General features: G+C 55.6%; 1 protein-coding gene across 11 annotated transcripts in view; it reads left to right on the top strand.

Moving 5' to 3' along the window:
- Window positions 1-20228, top strand: part of SCN5A (sodium voltage-gated channel alpha subunit 5) — a 108044-nt gene that overhangs the window by 19712 nt on the left and 68104 nt on the right. For 7 of the 11 annotated variants that reach the window (XM_086365961.1, XM_086365963.1, XM_086365959.1 and 4 more), the window contains exons 3-6: window positions 299-417; window positions 9173-9262; window positions 10588-10716; window positions 17484-17575. In XM_086365961.1, the coding sequence (XP_086222087.1) occupies window positions 299-417; window positions 9173-9262; window positions 10588-10716; window positions 17484-17575 (430 nt within the window). Of the gene's footprint in view, window positions 1-298; window positions 418-9172; window positions 9263-10587; window positions 10717-17263; window positions 17356-17483; window positions 17576-20228 lie in introns of all 11 variants that reach the window. The other 4 variants (XM_086365962.1, XM_086365960.1, XM_086365956.1 and 1 more) reach the window with 1 other exon arrangement.

Genomic DNA, 20228 nt, shown 5'->3' with positions numbered 1-20228 from the left:
TGATAACAGCTCAGCTAGGATCATGAAAGGCCCCTTCTCACTGAAACGAAACTAAATCTACCCAACCTGACAATCCCCAGAACTTGCTCTTGTCCCAGCCCAGCCATGGGTGACCATACGAGGATCCACTCACCTGCCAGCTCCTGGTACCCCCACCACTCTGTCAGGCCCTCTCCTCTTCCTCTCACCCTACCCCTCTGCCAGAGTTCTAGACCTCTGAGCCCACACCTGCCCCCCAGGAGCTCCTCCATAAGGACCTAGGGCTGCCACCCTACCTAAAGTGGCTCTCTGTCCGCAGACCTTCATCGTCCTGAACAAAGGCAAGACCATCTTCCGGTTCAGCGCCACCAACGCCTTGCATGTCCTCAGCCCCTTCCACCCCATCCGGAGAGTGGCTGTGAAGATCTTGGTGCATTCATATCCTTTGCGATCGATCCCTGCTGGGTGGGCCCCACCCAGGGGAAGAGGGTGGACAGGGCATTTAGGACTAAGGGCGATGTTGATTCCTGGTCAGTCCTCAAACAAGCAAGCACACAGTCGTCACCTGGGAGCCGATTGGACATCAGTCTCTCAGACCCCACCCCAAGACCTGCCGATTCGGCATCTGCATTTTAACAAGATCCTGGGGGATAGTGGACACATGAAGACTTGGGAGATTCAGCTGATTCTTCAGGAGAGAAGCGTCCTAGAAGCTGAGCTACCAAGGAAAGCAGAAGAAATGAGGCCGGTCAGTGTCCCCTGATTCTGGTCTTGGCTCCCCCTGTCCCCTTCGAATTGCAGCCCCCCCACAGCCCTGCCATGCCCTGCACCTCCCCACCCACTGGCAGGGACCTCCGGCAGGTCACCAGGGCTCAGCCAAGGAGAAACTGCTTCCCAATCAGGAGGCCTCTGGTTTAGTCATACGTGGGCCTCTTTCGAGGGAGGCAACACTTGCTTTTTGATTAGGTGTTGACAAAACGTTTGCAGTTTCAGAGTATCTCAAAGAACTCTGGTTAGCATTAAATTATGTAAACCACAGCCTGAAAAAGCTTCAGGCTGTGGAGGAGACCGATGGGTGGGCTGTGGTGCGATGAGGGATGGGTACTGGTCTTTGGGTCCTAGAAGGATCCCATTCAGACCGAGCATGGAACAGGGAAATGGCTGTTCTTTGGATTTCAGAAAAGGGATCCCACATGCAGAGCCTCTTGGGGAGGGCGGGTGTCTGGCCATGGAGTCAGAGGTGCCTGTGTTTCAGCGTGAGGGCCTGGGCAGCTTTGCTTTAGCTGCAGCTGGCTTGGCTGTTAATTGATCAACACTGCTGGGCTCAGCAGTGTGATTAGTTGTGGGGTTGGCAGGTTGGGCCCAAGGGAGCTCCCTAAAGTTTCCTCTCTGTTCCCCTTCTGGTTGGAAGGCCAAGGCCTCTGGGCAGGGCAGGAGGCTTGGTGAAAATGGCTGTCCAGTGAGGAACTGAGTAACCGAATGCTGACTACTCAGGGGGCCTTTCCTATCCAGGCAGGGATGAGAGGTGCCCATTCCTGGCTCCATGGTCTGCCCACCTGTGACCCAGCGCTGATCCCAAACCCGGGACCACTCAGAGGGCCTTAGGGCCCATTCGTTTTTTGCATGCAGATGCTCTCTGGCCCCCTCCAGCTTGCTCTGACCTGTCTCCTGGGGATCCTGAGACGTGTACATCCAGGGAACACCGCTCCCCCCTTTTTAGGCCGTAACTGTGGCATCAGAAGGGTGGTCTCCAAGGTGGGCAGACACTGTGGGGAGGGACTGTGTTCATGGAGCAGCTTACTATTCACAGCTGCATCCTACTTTGTGAGGCATGGGTGGTTCTGGATTTAATTTTGAGCCATTCCCAAGCTCCCTGTAGGTGCTACACACTTTGCCTGGCACTCTGGGGTGCTTATCAAACTGGATAAGTCCCTGTCCTTGCCCCCTTGGGAATTTTACAGCACCCCACCCCCCCGCCCAAGAGTGATTAGACAACCACATGAGGAGTTGTCATTTTGCTGGCGTGTGGGCATAGCCTGGTGAGAGCAGTGCAGTAGGAGGAAAGGCCAGCCTTCTTCTTGCTCTGAGCCTCTCTCTGGACTCACTGCGAGGGCGTGGCCTCACTGAAAGCACGCTCTGGCTCCCACCTGGGGCTTCTCCTCCAGGTATCTAACCAACCAGCTCTGTTTAGCAGTCAGCTCAGCCCCTGGGGATGCACCTGCAGCCCCGGGGTTCCTGCAAGGCTGGGCCACGGGGCGGCTGAGGCCAGGGAGGCAGGTGAGCCAGGGGGAGCAGGGCCAACAGAGTCCCCAGCCTGGCCAGAGGGGCCACCAGAAGTGGTGGCTCTCAGGCTGCGAGGAGCTGGTTCTGCCTGGCAGGACCGGCCCTGAGGACCCTGATGTGGACCTTGTCTCCCAGGGCAGCTGCCCCAGGGAGAGGCTCAGCATCTGGGAGGCCCTGCGCTGGGCTCTTGATGGCTCTGGGAGGCTCCTTGATGCTCTGCTACCCGGGGATGGAAGCGCACGGCGGGCCTCCCACAGCGCCCCCTAGCGGGCTCGGGAGGCACTGAGGGAGAGGAGGGGCCTGGATTGTGCGGTTGGGGAGCAGCCCTTCTGTGTCCTTGGGTCTTGCCCTCAAAGTGGGGTATGCTGATCATCAGCAGCAGCATCACAAGGATCTTACAGGAACTACTGAATCTCGGGTCCAGAACCTGTGTTTTAGGAAAGTCTCCGTGATTTGTAGCTTCCCTGGTGGCTCACTGGTAAAGAATCCGCCTGCCAGTGCAGAAGATGTGGGTTCAATCCCTGGATCAGGAAGATCTCCTGGAGAGGGAAGTGGCAACTCACTTCCAGTAATCTTGCTTGGGAAAGCCCATGGACGGAGGAGCCTGGCAGGCTACAGTCCATGGGGTTGCAAAGGGTCAGGCACGACAGCGATAAACAACAACTATGATTTGTGCACTCACTGCTCAAAGGCAGTCACTTCTAAATGTCAGTCTGAGTGGCACCAGGGAAGTTTGCTAAAAATGAAGACTCCTAGCCCCTTCCAGACCAGAACCACCAGTGTGAGGCCTCAAATCTACAAGTTCTTCATGCATTTTTCAATCAAGATAAAATTCACATACCATAAAATTTACCATTTTAAGTGTACAGTTCAGTACACTTATATTCAGTACAGTATATTCATAAGGCTGTGCAACCATTACCACTCTCTAATTCCAAAACATTTTTATCATGAAGAAGGAGTCCCATGCCAATCAGCAGTCACCATGCATTTCTAAAGCATACAGATTTCAAGTCTTGAATTACAAAAGTTTCCTCTCTCTCTCTCTCTGTATAGATAGATAGATAGATAGATAGAGATATATGACTATATATAGATAGGCTTCCCTGGTAGCTCAGCTGGTAAAGAATCCACCTGCAATGCCAAAGACCCTGATTCTATTCCTGGGTGGGGAAGATACCCTAGAGAAGGGATAAGCTACTCACTCCAGTATTCTTGAGCTTCCCTGGTGACTCAGATGGTTAAGAATCCACCTACAATGCGGGACCTGGGTTCAGTCCCTGAGTTGGGAAGATCCCCTGGAGGAGGGCATGGCAACCCACTCCAGTATTCTTGGCTGGAGAATCCCCAAGGACAGAGGAGCCTGGTGGGCTACAGTCCATGGGGTCACAAAGAGTCGGACATGACTGAGTGACTAAGAATAACACAGAATATACATATGTATACACACACGTGCGCTGGCTTCCCTGGTGGCTCAGCAGTAAAGAATCCCCTGCAGTGCAAGAGACACAGGAGATGTGGGATCGATCCCTGGGTTGGGAAGATCCCCTGGAGAAGGAAATGGCAACCCACTCCAGTATTCTTGGCTGGAGAATCTTCATGGACAGCGGAACCTGGTGGGCTACAGTCCATAGGGTAACAGAGAGTCAGACAGGACTGAAGTGATTGAGCACACACACACATTTTGTGTGGTATAAAACATATAAAATTGACCATCTTAACCATTCTTAAGTGTCCAGAACAGTCATGCTGACATTGCTGTGCCACAGATCTTTAGTAACTTTTTCATGTTGCAAAACTGAAGCTAATTATCTGCTTACATTCCTGCTGCTGCTGCTGCTAAGTCGCTTCAGTTGTGTCCGACTCTGTGCGACCCCATAGACAGCAGCCCACCAGGTTCCGCCGTCCCTGGGATTCTCCAGGCAAGAACACTGGAGTGGGTTGCCATTTCCTTCTCCAATGCATGAAAGTAAAAACTGAAAGTGAAGTCGCTCAGTCGTTTCCGACTGTTTGCGACCCCATGGACTGCAGCCTACCAGGCTCCTCCGTCCATGGGATTTTCCAGGCAAGAGTACGGGAGTCGGGTGCCATCGCTTTCTCTGGCTTACATTTCTACAGATATTCAAACATCTCAGCCCCCAATGTGCAAAGTTTTGTGCCAGGCCCTTTGGAAAGGGCAGTAAGGACAAAGACTACTTGAAAGCGGGCAGGAACACAGGCCCTGCTCTCCAGAAAGAAATTCCTCTCACTTGTGACAATCCAGGCATTCCCAGGGACCGGCTCGCAAGCGCACGATAACTCTGTTCAGCTTTGCTCTGGGCTCCATGCTCGCAGTGCGTCCCTGGGAAGTTGCCTAAAAAGTAAATATGGGCATGGAGAACTTTTTTTCCCGATGTATTTTTGTTATAATCCTGCAGAATGTGTTCCTGCCAGGATTAAATAAAAGAAACCAACAGAACTCCAAATTCCACTGCAGTCACATTCAGAGACGCTGCACATTCATGGCGAGCAGCATTTTGCCTTTCTGGGTGCACAGGATATGTTCACAAAATCCTCCCACGTTCTTCTAGATTCAAATGGGCAATCAAACCGTGTGTGTGTGTGTGTGTGTGTGTGTGTGGTGTGTGTGTTCATTTAATAGAACAAATATATGAAAATATGCCTACTGTTAATTCCCTTCTCATTGGGAGTTTTTTGACTCCTTAGCATCTGAAGACAGGCGGCCCCAGTTTCAGGCATTCCCCACAACCCAGGCTGGCAGTCCTTGCTGGCATTTTAATTACGAGGCTGGGAGTGGGTGTTTAGGGACAATGACATGACAGGATTGAAGATGTTCGGCTCGGCTCAGCCCTGGAGAGCTGGCCTCTGCCGCTGCCCACGCACGAAACCCGCCCAGCCATCGGCCTGCAGCCACCAGGCAGCGCAAACAGGTGCGCTCCGGCCGGGAGCGTGCCTGGCTTCTCTCTCTGGTATTGGCTGTGTGGTGGCTCCATGGGAACTCAGGGATGCTTGGGCAGAGTCACGTGGACGAGAGGCTCAGTCTATGTAGGAAAAGGTCACACGCTCACACACCTACCCAACAACGACTGAGAGTAACGGCAGGGCCGTCCTCAAGAACTGGAGAGCCAGGCAGGGTTTTGAGCAGTCAAGTGGCAGAGACTGGAGTCTCGGCAACTCACGCTAGGGCATTGCTGAGTCTGGAGAAGCCAAAATTCATTCAGATGGCGCCTTTCCTTTCCCCCTGTGCAGCGCAGGCCGTGGCTGGCAGGGCTCAGAAGGGCTGTCCGCTCTGGCTCTTCCCTAAGTCTTGATGTCAGACTGCAGTTCACCTCTGTCTGTGTCCAGCTGAGTCCTCTGGTCCAAGGCAGCCTGTCCACACTGCTGCTGTCTGCCAACCAGCCTTTTCTCCACGCTGATGAGAGCCGTGAGTGCTATGACCACAGCGGGGAGAGGCTCGGTTCCTCAGACAGGCATCTCTCTAGTCCTGAGCTTCCCCAGGACCAGCTGGGCTGTTTGCTGGAGGAACCCTAACCAGCCTCCAGAGCCTATGTGAATGCCTCCTCCAGGAAGCCTTCCTGCCCAGCCTCACTGGAGACCAGTCTGATTTTTCATAATCTCCTATCTTGAAGCAGTTCAATGGCTTGGAGGTCTCCCTGTCCCCCACACAGAGCCACGCCCTTATGCTCACGTGAGGTGGGTTCTTAAAAATGACAAATAATTCAGTTCGTCTTCCTGGGTGGCTGTCTGCACACACTTTACAGAGCTCTTCACCCCATGGTTTTCAGCGTGCCTGTGGGTGTCAGAGTCCAAGTGTGGGATGGCACTCCCACTTGGTGACTGAGGGCCTGAAACAATGTGATTCCCACAGGCCCTTCAGTTTGGAGGTGAGGGAAGGGACCAGGGGACTTTGCTGTCATTGTGCAGAGATGGTGAGGCTGCAGCGGAGTTCAGAGTGGAGCCTGCATCAGGACGGCCAGGTCTCAGATCTGGGCTCTGCTATTGACCAGGGTTGGACCCACAGTCATTTTTTGCAGCTGCTACAACAAATTACCAGAGACTTAGCAGCTTGAAACAATGCAGACTTGTCGTCTTATGGTTCTGGAGGTCAGAAGTCCAAAAAAGATCTCACTGGGCTAAAAACAAGGTATCCACAGGGCCGAAGTTCTTTCTGGAGGTTCACAGACAGAATCCGTTTTCTAGGTTTTTCTGTTTTCCAGGGGCTGCGGAAAATCCTCGGCTCTGGCCTCCTTCCATTTCCAAAGTCAGCAACAGCTGGTGGAGTCTTTCTCACGAACATCATGCTGACGCCTGCTGGTCCTCTTTTATAAGGACCCTGTGATGACATTGGGCCCACCCAGATAATCCAGGATAATCACCCGATCCTTAATTCAATCACATCTGCAAAGTCCCCTTTGCCATCTACATGAACGGTTATAGTTTCCAGGGATTAGGACGTGATTGTCTTTGCTGGGGGGCATTTCTCTACCTACTAGAGTATCCTTCAAGGTAACCTCTTTGTGCCTCAGTCTCCTCATCTCTAGAATGGGGAAGAAGTCTCCACCTCCTGCATTCTTGGGAGGAGAGAAATAGTCAATGGGTGCAGACAGCAGAGCCTGGCACCTAGGAAGGGCTCAATAAATACTTGTGGTTAGCATCATTACCTTCATATTTCAGGAGTCATCTGATCCTCAGTAGACAGTTAAGCAATGGACCTTTGGGGATGAACAAAGGCCGGTTAAGGGAGCTTGTTAACTCCCTGCCCAGTGAGGAAAGCCTTGGCAGGGAGCCAGGGTGTGAGGAATGTGTGTGTGTGTGTGTGTGTGTGTGTGTGTGTGTGTGTGTAGGGGAGAAGGGCTATTGAGATGGTTATCTAATCTGCCCTTGAATGCTGGAGAAGGAGCTAGGCCCAGTGGTGGAGACCCTCCCCCAGGCAGAGGGAGGGACAGATACCAAGCTGAGGGAAGGACCCCAGTGTCTGGGAGGTGCCCCCTAGCTGGGGAGAAATCAAGGCTCCTTGCAGTTCTGGCCTCTGAGCTGAGCTACCAGCTTTCCAGTAGTCATATGACTTTCCAGTGGTCATGTATGGATGTGAGAGTTGGACTATAAAGAAAGCTGAGTGCCAAAGAATTGATGCTTTTGAACTGTGATATTGAAGAAGACTCTTGAGAGTCCCTTGGACTGCAAAGAGATCCAACCAGTCAATCCTAAAGGAAGTCAGTCCAGAATATTCATTGGAAGGACTGATGCTGAAGCTGAAACTCCAATACTTTGGCCACCTGATGTGAAGAACTGACTCATTGGAAAAGACCCTGATGCTGGGAAAGATTGAGAGCAGGAGGAGAAGGGGATGACAGAGGATGAGATGGTTGGATGGCATCACCAACTCAATGGACATGAGTTTGAGCAAGCTCCGGGAGTTGGTGATGGACAAGGAAGCCTGATGTTCTACAGTCCATGGGGTCGCAAAGAATCGGACACAACTGAGTAACTGAACTGAACTGAACCCTGTTTTAACTAGGGGTGAGGGTCTCCAAATCTGACCCCTGTCATCTCAGATGAGAAATTGGAGAATTCGCTATAAAGCTGCAGGCTGGATCTAACATGCTATTGCCTGATTCCCTGGATTCTCTCCAAGAAGCACTGGAGGTGTGGAAGACATCCCACCTCTCTCCCCCGCTGGGCCAGCCCTCTTCCAGAAATCAAAACGCTAGCTCAGCCCCCTCTCCAGTCTGACTGCACTGGACTCCGCATTGGGCCTGAGGTTGGGCAGGCCATGGGAAAGGGTGGAACTGTGATGGGGAGGGAAAAGGCAGGCCCCCGGAGTTCAGTTACTGCAGCACCTGGGGCGTCCATGTGAATCACCCTGCAGGACCATGCCATGGCAAGATGGTGACCGTGGGAGCAGCTGCAGGGGTGGGAAGCCGTTTCCTCAGTCAGACTCGGGAGAGGATTCCTGAGGGCAGCAGAGTGTCCTTGTTCTGGGCCGGGACCCTAGGGTGTCCCCGCCCACAGGAGGCCCAGGGTCTGGCCTTTGTTCCTCTGCAGTCCTGGTAGAGGTGAGAGAGGCCATGGCGGTCAGGCAGAGCTTCATCCAGTCTGAAGCAGCGTCTGGGACTTGGAGCCAAGGAGTCAGGGATCAGACAAGGCCTGGAGCAGTTCGGTTCGAGGCCAAGTGCCCAAGGCTGCCCAAGACACAGTCGTGGCATTTAAAGAGCTCCCCTTCTGGTGGGAACAGAGGGAAGCTGTCATTCAGGGAGGCAGACATGCTAACAGAGGGGTGCCCGGTGCCCTGGGGATGCAATAAGCAAGGAGTCAGGGCAGACCACCCTGAGGAGCTCCTTGAAGGAGAGAAGCAGGGTACCAGGTGGAGCAGAGGCCAAGAGAGAAAAGCCTGTGCAAAAGAAGCAACAGCCAGAGAACCCGTCTCCTGCTTCCCCCCAGGACAGTGTGTCCTGACAAGGCATATAGGTTTTGGCAGAAGTCCTGATTCAAAGGTCAGCCTGGGCCACTCCCATAGAAGTGGAGGAGGGCACTCAGAGCCCTGCCATCGTGGCTTCCCTCCCCCCAAAACAGTGGCCTCTGAGCAGCCGTTTATAAAGGTAAAAACCTCTGAGGTCTGGGAGGTTCCTTCCTTCCATCCATCCCTCTAGGATGGGCCCTACAAAGGACTCTGCTAATAGCTCAAATTCAAGGGTCTGGTCCCTGTCAGAGGCCGTGGAGCAGGGCAGGTGTGCAGCCTCAGAGGGGAGGGATTGGCAAGGACTGGGCAGAGCCCCGGTGTGTCTCCTGGGAGCCCTCGTCTCGTCCACCTAGCAGCCTTGGCCTGGTGGGGTGGGGCCCAGGGGTGGGGCCCGCTGGTGGTGGCGGCCGGTTGGCCCCCTGCAGGCGACCTTCCTTGACATTGCGCCACGCTCTTCAGCATGCTCATCATGTGTACCATTCTGACCAACTGCGTGTTCATGGCCCAGCACGACCCTCCGCCCTGGACCAAATATGTCGAGTGAGTATCCCCAGGGCCTCTCCAGCAGGCCCTGCCCCCTCTGCCTTTCCCTTTCGAGACTCCTGGCCTCAAGGTCACATGAGCAGAGACCCACGACTCACCCACCTGGGGCGCCCTTGGCCCAGCCCTTCCCTCTCTTGCTGCTTCCAGTCCTGCCAAATTTGTGCTTTGATTTGTGTCGTCAGGAGAGGAAGCTCTCTGGGTTGGCAAAAAGAGGGCTTTCTCCCTGACCCACCTGATGGTTTTGGAGAATGCACAGAGGCAATACTAATTAATAATTGAATGAACGCTTGGTGCGCACCAGGCACTGTCCTAGAACTGTAAGCATCATGTCCCGTGACCCTCACGACAACCCAGTAGGGCAGGTATGGCCGCTGGGCCCGTTTGACAGATGAGAGAGAACTGGAGAAGTAACCCCTTCAAACTGTGCAGCTAGGGGGAGTGGGCACTGCGAAAGGGCCCCCGGCTCTCCCTAGCTCAGCACCACACGCTGCTGTCTCTTTTCCCTAGATCCTACTTCCTATAACCAGTTTTAGAAAGCTGCCTGGTTCTTCCTTCCCAGATGAAAGTACCTGCCCTATGGGCTCTAAGAGGACCCAGCACCCCTGGTGCATTTGGCTCTTGTTTTCAGGGGACCACCAAAAGGCTGGGGAAGCCTCTCTTCCCTAGGTGGCTTGCCTCGTTCACACAGGGCCCGGCAGCATCACTGACGCTGCGCTCCGCATCCAGCTGCTAAGACCCGGAGACCAGCAGGGCCGTGGCCCTTTCCTCGTCTGGCCCTGTGGGCCGCAGCCCCGGCATCTGAGCCTTTGGGGTTGCTCCGCTGGCCCCAAGCTCGGAGAACAGCCGTCTTCTAGTCCCAGGTGTTAGAACATCAACCCGCTTTCAAAGCCAAGGCAGACCCCTGTACCCACCTACCCACAGGTGGTTGACGATAGACCAGGCTGTCCACTGAGAATCCACAAACAGAAGCGCGGGGCCATGGCTCTGAGTGTCCTGACAGCCCGACAGTGGCCACAGAGGGTACCTCAACCCCCAGGGCTGCGGTGAGGAGACAGGTGAAGGGTCTTCTTACATCAAGACAACTGAGAGAAGATAGAGAGTTCACACGGGAATGTGGGAGGCCTGTGCACGATGCTGAGTAAACGGGATGATGCATTAGCCGACCAGGTTTTTGGAACAAAGCTCCAACTCCCAACTCCAGCTCTGCCCGGGGGGCTTTGCAGAGAGCCTGGTCTGAGGGCCCTCGCCGAGGGGGAAAGATGCACAGGGCTCATGCCAACTGGCCTACAGGCTTCACCCCCCCGCTGATCTCTCCTCCCCAGGTACACCTTCACTGCCATCTACACCTTTGAGTCTCTGGTCAAGATTCTGGCTCGAGGCTTCTGCCTGCACGCGTTCACCTTCCTTCGGGACCCGTGGAACTGGCTGGACTTCAGCGTGATCATCATGGCGTAAGTACCTTGTGGCTGCGCTTTCTGGGAGAGGCCACACTGAGGGGCGAGGGCGCCACTCCTGGCCCCAGGCTGAGGCCACGCCAGCTCCACAGGTGGCTGCAGAGCAACGCGCTTTCCTGCTGTGGAGGTGGAAGACGGCACGGAGGCCCTTGGCTCATCCTGGTGGGGAGAGACGGGTTCAGGGTAGCTCAGGCTTCCTTAGGGCTCAGGGCCACTGGCTCATCTGTGGCTCCGTGGCAGCCTTGTGCTCAAGGGGCTTCATTAAGATTCAGGTTTCGCATCCTCTGTGCTTTCCGTCAAGGGAAACCAGTGTTACAACCTGAAATCTCTGGACCACTATGAAAAGTGACCTGGACTCCAAGGTGACTTAAACTGCAGAAGAGAGATCAAAGGAGCCCAGAGGAGTGGCCAGACATCCCCAGGAGCTCCTGCCAGGCACCCTGGCGTGGCTTCAATCTCCATTCACAGACCCCACGTCTGGCACATTGCGAGACCCCTAGTCACCGATATGATCCACTAGGTCCTCACACCAGCCAGAGAGGTAGACGGGATTGAGGTTCCTTATCTCCAGTTTACAGATGAGCAGACTGACGCCGGGGACGCAGTGAGCAAGTGCGACCCTAGGCCTGCTGCTCCACCGGCTGAAGCCGCACTTCCTTGCCTGGGAGGAGACCTCTTGCCCAGGGGCTGGATTGAGGCATGCCGCTCTGGATAGCTCAGACAACGGAGGCTGGGTTCTGGCAGGCTGGAGGGATCAGGGCAGGCCTGTCATGCAGGAGTCGTGGTCAGGGGCTTAGCCATCAAACCCATTCCGAAAGACTGATGTGTGTGGAGAGCCCAGTGGGTGCAGGGCTGGGTGCTGCACCTTGGCAACAGCAGAGCCGGTGAGGGTTATACTCCCTGCCCTTTCGAGCCTCACTTTCCCCGCTGGTGAAGGGGTGGTGTGGAGCTGGGTGTTATCCGACGTGCAGTTCCGCTGCCGCTTTCTAGGTTTCTCAGATTGACTAAATCGGCCTGTTCATGACGAAGTCTTTATTGGCCCTTAGATGTGAGTGGCTCTGAGCTCAGCTATGCAGTGGAGGAGAGAGGGAAAGAGAGAGGCTGGACCTTGATGATGGGGTGCTCTCTGTCTTCCGGTCAGAACAGGCAGCAGAGCCCCCATTTCTAGGCACGATACTGGTCAGCTGACTCCAGCCCACCCTTTTATAGGTGGGGAAACCGAGGCTCGGAGGGGGCTACCAGTCACCCGGAATCCAGTGTCGATTTAGGCCTAGACAGAGCAAACAAGGGCAAGAGCCCTGGGCTGTGGGAGACAGACTTCAAACCTACAGGCCGAGAAAAGAGCCAAGTGTGATGAGAGCTGATGGGGGTTAAAAGCAGGGAGGGACGCACTCTGCTTTACCTTCGAGGAGGTGGCCCTGGCTGCTCTGTGGGTGCGACTCTGGGGAAGGGTAAGCACAGAGGCTGTATTGGGGGCCAGGAGAGAGAGGGTGGCGGCTGGGACCAGGGTTCCAGTGGAGAAAGTGTGAGATATGCTCAGATCCTGGGGGTGTTTGAAAGTAGGGCTGACAGGAGGCCTCGAGGCAGCTCTTGGCTTGAGCAGCTGGGTGGCCGGTGTGACCATGTGTCGGCCTGGAGAACGCAGGGAGGAGAAGACTCGAATATCCGGTGTGGAATATATTAAGTCTGAAAGCATCCAGGGTGAGATACCGAGTCAGCAACTGGATCTTCCAGCCTGGAGTTCAGGAAAGAGGTCCACTCGGAGGTATAAATTTAGAAGCCATCGGGATACGGATGGTATTTAAAGCCAGGAGACCGGATGAGATCATCTGGGAGAGTCGCCAGGGATGGGAAGCCGCCTGGGGACTGTACCCTGGGACGCTCCGACATCCTGAAGTCAGGAAGAAGGAGGATGGAGCAAAGAGACTGGAAGGAACCCCCGGGGAAGGCTGAGGAAAACCAGGAGAGAGCAGTGTCCTGAAAGCCAGCGAGGGGACGTGACTCGAAAGGAACCACAAGGAGGCTCGTGAGAACTGAGCTGCACTGTTGGAGTCAACAACGTAAAAAGGGCAGATGACTTTGACCTTGACATGATGGGGGACACAGCTGATTAGAGAGGGCTCAAGGCAGGGTGGGAAGAGAGTGGAGCAGGGCAAGTGTACCCATCTGGTCTGTGGGGTTTACTCTAAAAGAGGACCCAAGGTAGGATGGTGATCAGAGGGGAGGATGGGTGAAGGGAAAACCCTTAAAGAAGGGAGCATCTGTGCAGGTTGATGGGAACGATCCAGGAGAGAGGGCAAGTTGGTGATGGTGGAAAGGGGCCAACTGCAGGACCAAAGCCCTTGAGCTGGCCCCGAGGGGTCAGGAATCCAGGGTCTGGGGGGAGTGTTGGCCATAAGAGCAGGGAAGACAGAATTCCCAGGGGCAGTGGGGGTGGATTGATAGATCCGATGATGAGAGAAGGACTTTCTCTCCTGATTGCTTCTGTTTTCTCTGTGGTAAGAAGCAGGGTCATCAACTGAGAACACAGAGCTGGGAGGCGAGTCCCAGGTGTGAGAAGGGAGGTAGCGTTCTCTGTGTCTGAGCCACGACTGATGAGAGTGGAGTAGGATCCCCAGGCCCAGGCTCTCAGGTGCCCTGCGGGAGGTGGGCGGTGATCCACAGACCCCTGAGGGCCTGAAGTCACAGGAGGAGGGTACCGCGTCTGCCTGAGCCTTCCCTACCTTCCTATCCTGGAGCCTGAGCAGAGAACTGGGTTATTGCAACAACACACCCAGAACCCTGGGCCCCTTGTCTGATGTCAGGAGCCAGGCTTTGCCTTGTCTTCAGCCCGTGGCTCTGGGCGGTGCTCCGAGTCCTCTCCATCTAGCTCTTAGGAAGTCCTCCTGTCCTGGCTCGTGAGAGGATCCAGGTCAGCGCCCACCCCCTCCACGGAACCCCAAGGGAAACTACTCTCTTCATTCAGAATCGCAGAGCAGGAGTGCCTTGCTCACCAAGGCCTCCTGCCCTCATTCTACACTGACCCTGGGCTGAAAAAGCAGAGCGAACCTCCACGGCGACCAGACTGTTTCCACGTTTCTGAATGTCTCACAAGAAATGGCCCGCTCACTTCCCCTGGAGCTGCCGGGCCCGTTGGAATGCCAGATTTGCTCTCTGGGCTAGACTGGCCCAGCACTTCAATTGACGGTGCTCCTGCTTTGCGAAAACAATGAATTACTGCTGTGGTGATGCAGTGAAAAGCATTCTGCTATAACCAAAGTGATTCAGTAATGTGGGGCTCCTAGAATAATCAGAGTGGCAGGAAAGCTCTGTTCACTGACATTCCCCCACCTCCCCTCCGTTTTGATGATGGAGAAACTGAGGCTCAAAGAGAGCCTACCCCTTGCCTCAAATTGTAGGATGAATCAGCAGCAACACAGGGACTCAAACCAGGTCTCCTAACTCGTAACCTTGAGAAGCACCCCTAATCTGATGTTTCTGACTTAGGCTTGCACCTGATCCCCAGTCCCACCCACTTTAGAGTGGAGGGTCAGAGGAGGGTGCCAGGAAGCCTGTCAGGCTCCACTTGCAACCCTCCAGCCGGAGCTCTTCCTGTGGCCCCCCTTTCAGCTGGGCATTACCAGCTGCCTCCCACCTTCTGGGGTTGTTATGGAAACCAAACCTGGAAGGGAAGGCAGGGAGGGCAGAGAGGAGAGGGTGGCAATCACCGCAGCAGCTAACGTGCCGGCTGTACCTCTGCCTTGCAGCCCAGGAGGGGCCGTCTGCCTGGAATGGGAGGGCCGCCTGACCAGATGGGGGCTGAGCAGGAGCAAAGCCGGGCTCTGCCCTCCTCGTGGCTCCTCAGCTTCCAAAAGCCTCTCGCACTGGGGCTGGTGTGATGGGGTAGAACTCTCACCCACCACCGTCTGCTCTTTCTGTGTCAGGGCCCGTGATCCCACCCCAGCTGTCTGCCCCTGCCCTGAGGCTCGGCCCCCGCAGAAAGAGTAGAATGGCTCGATGGAGCATCTGGGCGGCACAGATCTCTGCTCCACCCGGCTCTGGGGCACTGTTGAAGCTGCCCCTTTGCTAGATATAGGGTCTCTCCTGCCTTGCCGTACTCCAGGGCCCCAGAAGAGGCTTCGGTGAGGGTCTAGGGCCCCGAGATGGGAAGTAGTCAGGCACCAGGTTCTGGGTCGAGTAAAAGAGGCAATAGCCCCCCGTGTCACAGACGTGCTCACAGACACACCTTGCCCTCACCCTGCCCTGCACCCCGCCTTCCAGGCTTCTTCCTCCTCAGTATTTTGGCCGCTGGCCCCGCCCCATTCTCAGCCACGCCACTGGCCTTGAAGGCTATGGGGAGCACACCCCTTGGGGTTTTGGCTTCCCTGTGCCCAGCAGGTGCTGACTAGAGGGCAAGCACTGCTGATGCTAGGGACCCTTAAGGGGTGGGGGAGGCAGGGTCTACACTGGGACGGGCACAGACTGGCTAAATCCAAGCAGGACATGGGCAGGGCTTCCCTGGAGACCCGAGGGAACAGGCAGGGTCTGGAAGGGACAAGAGACTGAAGGAGTTGGCCCCCTCTCTGGCACAGCTCTCTGCCCATTCCCTATACCCAGGAGACTCAGCCTTGAAGCCAGTGTCCTCAGCAAGAAAGCCCAGTTCTGGGGCACACCCACTGGAGTAGCCGCAGAAAATGGACCCAGAGCCACCTGCAGGCCGGAACGGTGGCTTCCATGTAACAGTGACGTTGGCAGTGGTGCAGGTTCATCCTGACAGTCCCATGGCCACACCTCATCAGGACAGAGTCCAAGCCTGAGAGGAGAATGTGCGACCCTCTGAGGCCTGAGGGTCAGAGCCCTCACAGAAAGTGGACTAGCCATCCAAAGTGGAGAGGGAGCTTCAACCGAATCAACAGATGAGGTGATGTTCACCTCCCATCGGGAGCCAGGGCTGTATCTGACTATTGCAACCAAGAAAGATTTGCAGGCTGCCGTGAGTCCAGTGGAAGAAATGGAAACCACACCATAGAAAGGACCTGGTACAGACAGAAGGAAAGCTCTACTGAGAATGAGTCTGCTGACTTCCTATCCCTGAAGGGATATGGAGAGTGAGGAGGGAGCAGGCTTGGTCCACAGAGCCCCATGAGGATGGAGGAGCCCGTGAGTCGACGGACAGGAAGCTGGTGTCAGCGCTGGTCAGGCGGACCCGACCAACCTCAGGACACTGAGTCCCTGGCGCAGCCTGCCACATCCCTCCCTGCAGACCCCCAGAGCTTGAAGGCACATGCAGAAGCTCTAAGCAGAGTGGAAGGGCCTGGAGGGCCACCCTGACTGGCAGAGTGAGTCCATCAGCCCTGTCAACCCACCCTCGACACTCACCCAGCGTCGCTGGGCTGATGTCACTCAGACACCGGGTCGGACACACTTGGTTACACGTGAGCCATCCAGAGTCCGCTGTTCTTTGTCAAACATCAGACACCTTCGGTTAAATGTCAGACACCTTGGATGTGAAACCTTTGATTAAATATCACCAGTCACTTGCCACTCTCCCGACGGCCCCGGGCACACACTATCCATCCATGCTCAGACAGCCTGGTCATGGGACCCATCCACGCATGTCCTTGTGCTCTGCTTGGGTGGGCCCAGCCCCCCGGAGACTGACACCTTCCTTCTGGGGCTATGGAATCTGTTGTCCAAGTTGGGCCCATGGCCACTCAGCCCAGCTAAACACTACTCGGGCCTGAGCAGGACATATCCCCAGGCGGGCTGCTTACTTCCCAAGATGATTCCTCCCATGGAGACCCATCGGAAGGGGACACCAAGACAGAGGTGGCCTCATGGGAGAGGGGTTGGCACATCCCTAGGACTCCACAACCTGCTTTTTTCCTCTTCTTTTGTTGGCCATTGCCTGTAGTCAAAGAGCTCACTATCTGGGCAACCTCCCATCTCGCCTTCCAAAGCATCCTCTTGGGAAGTCTTCTTCCTCTGAGTTCTCAGGTCACCGCCACCTTCTGACTTCAGGGAGTCCTGAACCAGCCCATGCACAGAGATCTGTGGTTGGAAGGAGCAAGCAGACTAACTTCAGACATCCAGCCATGCCTCTACAGTGGTCTCTAGGGCTTCTGAGTCCCACAGGTCAGAGCTTCAAGGCATGAGCCATGACACTGCAGAAGACACATGGCACAACTGGGGCCAGACAGCCGCTTGCTTCCTTTATCACTTTCCCCCTGGAAAATGGAGTCTCCCTCTTGGCCATGTCCCCAGCCCCAGACCCCACCATGTGGCCAGGCGTCAGTCTCCAGTGGCATGGAGCATGTGGCAGAGTAGCCGCCTCCTAGCGCCGTCACCAAGAGAGTTGCCTGGGAGCTTGCCCTGTGGACACTCTTAAGGCATCCTCGCTGAGGTCCCCATGGCAGGAGGGATGAGAGCAGGAAAAAGACCTGGGGGAGGCTGCGGGTCATGCCCAGCCCTTCCCGTGGGAGCGGGAGAAGAGAGAGGGCTGGTCGGGGAGGGTGGGCTGAGCTGCTGCTTTGTAATTCCCAATAACTGTGGTTTGATTCTGCAGGTATGTATCAGAAAATATAAAACTAGGCAATTTGTCGGCTCTTCGAACTTTCAGAGTCCTGAGAGCTCTAAAAACTATTTCAGTTATCCCAGGTAAGATGCTCAGCTTTGCTCCCGGATCTCAGCTACAAGTGACTCTCTCTCTGTCTCCCCCACCCCCGCCCCGACGTGTGTCCTCCTGGTGTGTTGTCACTCTTGTGTGTGAATTTCCCCTGTTACAGATACACCACTGAATTTGTGGACCTGGGCAATGTCTCAGCTTTACGTACCTTCCGAGTCCTCCGGGCCCTGAAAACTATATCAGTCATTTCAGGTGAAAATCAGGTTAAACGCCAAGGCTGGAGGGGTTCGCTCGGGCCTTTCCAGCCACCTGGGGGCCAAGGCGACCCTCGGGAAGGTCCCCCCGAATGTGCCTGTCCCCAGAGTACCTTTCCCAGAGCTCGGATGTGGGGGCTATCGGCAGTGGACACGGTTGTCCCCTCGGTGCTTCAAAGGGGCTCCAGACCCACCCCAGCAAAGCCCAGCACCACAGACCCCCGGGGGCCCAGAGTACACCATGGAAGGTCCTGGGTTGAACCCAAATTCTCCCCAGGACAGTGATTGCTTTCCCAAACTGAACTCAACCATCGGAAGAGGTCAAAGTTTATGTGTGTGTTGCTTCCCCTTGAAGCATCGTCCTGCGATCAGGACACTAAAAGAGCTATTTGCAGGGAAACCACACCCAGAGCCCAGAAAGACAGCATGGGCGTGGCCTTTGGTGGCTGAGCGCCCCGTCCCTGCCCTGAGCCCCCTGGGTGATACACGCACAGCTGGCACTCGCGCCCCATTCTGTGATCAGAGCGTACTCTGTGGACAGGCGCCGCCGGGCCTTGGCGTCTAACAGCCCTCGCTGCACGTGCGGTAGACGTTTAGCAAACCGTGCATGGTAGCCTCGGGAAGAAATTCTCCTTGACAACATGTTGGCAATTGTCCCCGGGAAAGCGGCTAAGGCCCCGGTGGCCTCTCCAGAAAGCCAGTCAACCCCATCCATCTAGGAACGTTCTCTAAGACTTCTGACGCTGTCAGAGCCCAGAGGCGCCTCCCAGCATGTCCACACTCAGAACTGGAGCAGGTGCTTCTTTTGAGCAGGCAGCTGAAAACAGTTTGTATGCCACCGATCTGGAGAGACGGCAGAACCAGATGGTGGTATCCACTCCTGATTTGGAAAGCAGATGGGTCCTGGGCCCTTGGCCTGCTTTTGGCTGTTGCTGCCTCCAGGGAGCCAGGGGCCCTGGTCTGAGCTCCCTGAAGTTCGGCCTCCCCTGGTGGGGCTCATTTATCATATAAGGGGAGCCCCTACTCATGCTGACTTCACACTGAGCCTCAGAATGCTCTTTCTGGCTCTGATCCCACCATGGGCTGAGCACAGGAGCAACTTGCCCCCACACTCCCCACAAGTGGCCCAGGCATGCTAAGAGCTCATAGTGAGTGGGACAGGCTGCTCCAACTCCCATGAAGCCTCCCCCACCCCACCGTCGTAACAGGTGTCATTGGCCTTGGTACACACACATCCTCAGATACTTCAGGGTCTGTCCTCTAGGGCCCTGGGGACTTTATAGCACATACCCGGCGAAGGTAGGAAAGCACACTGACCAGAGCCATTAAGAAAAGGCATGCCCCAGTTTGTTTTATTACAAAAGGGTGACAGGAAACTGTTTCTCCGTCTCGGGTTAAAGGAGAGGGAGCCCGCCATTCCCAGCCCAGCCCCACTGGATCTCTTCAAAGCTGCCAGACAGCAGCTCCTGAAAGTGAGCATCAGGAAAATGCTGTGGTCAGCATTACGGAAGTCTCCCTGGAGGAGCTGTCCCCTGCGCTGAGGCTTAATAGCCGTGGCTCTCTCCAGACCTCAGTCTCCTTTGCTTTAAAATGGAAAGGAATCGGAATGGTTGGTTTCTAACAGCCAGCCTGTTAGAGCTTCAGTGGAGGGAGACTTTCCCATTTGATCCGCCAGGACCCATCCCTTCCTGGGTCTTTTCAGAGAGAACCCCTGTCCCTGGTTGGAATCCTCCTGGCCAGAAGTGGACTCTCATCAATCTGAGAAGTGGTTAAAGGGATGGGTCGCCAACTGACTGTCCCCAAGAACACTGTCTCCATAGACTAGGAGGTGTTCAGAGCCTTGAACTGAGTGCTTTAGGCCAAAGATGCTGTGGAGGCAGAGTCCAGTTTGGAAATGTGAGCTGCTGCCCACTGCCGCTCACTTTGCCCCCTTCCCCGTGCCTCTTTCAGTGGGCATGGCGAGGAGAACCAGACGCCCACCACAGGGTCCCAGAAGCTCTGCTAGAAATGAAGCATAGTCCCGGACTACAGAGGGCTCGTGAATCCCATCACCACCACCACCACTACTCCGGGCCCAGACCCCTTCGAGGTCCACTCACTGCCCAGGCAGTTGCCAACATCTGCCAGGACGATTTCCCAGAGGACGCTGAGTGCCTCCGAGCCCTGGGCTGGCAGCAGCGTTGCTGGCACTGTGGGGAGGACTTCCTCTCCCCTCTCCCGTGTTTGCCCATCGCTGCCTCCTTGTCTCTGAGTCATGGGCACTGCCACACGGGTGCTCCTAACACATTAACCGGCTGGACGATGGATGGATGGGGCTTAATCTGAGATCTGGCCGCTTTGATGGAGGGCTGGGGAGGAGGGGTGGAGGGGGTGAGTCCCCGCTGCTGGCAGAAAAGCTCCCTCGCTGCCTATGCTCTGCTCGAACTTGTGAACTTGCCACAGGCCCGCAGCCAAGTGTCACACCAAAGGCGTCCACACGTGCTGGCTTCTGCAGGGAACGGGCCGTGCAACTAACACATCAGGCCTTTCAGCTTTGGGGAGCAGGATGGACGGGGACGAGTCCCCAGGGCACAGGGCAGAGGAGGAAAACACAAAACAGGCGCCCCTGAGCCTTTCCCAAAAAGTGTGACCTGAGGCAGAACAGGCTCCTT

Source organism: Bos grunniens, chromosome 22 (genome assembly GCF_055505025.1).
Source record: "Bos grunniens cultivar Pamir isolate PY7600 chromosome 22, Bosgru_T2T1.0, whole genome shotgun sequence".
In the NCBI taxonomy this organism is placed as follows: domain Eukaryota; kingdom Metazoa; phylum Chordata; class Mammalia; order Artiodactyla; family Bovidae; genus Bos; species Bos grunniens.
The sequence above is the reverse complement of the archived record's forward strand: the minus strand, read 5'-3'. Positions and strand labels throughout refer to the sequence as shown.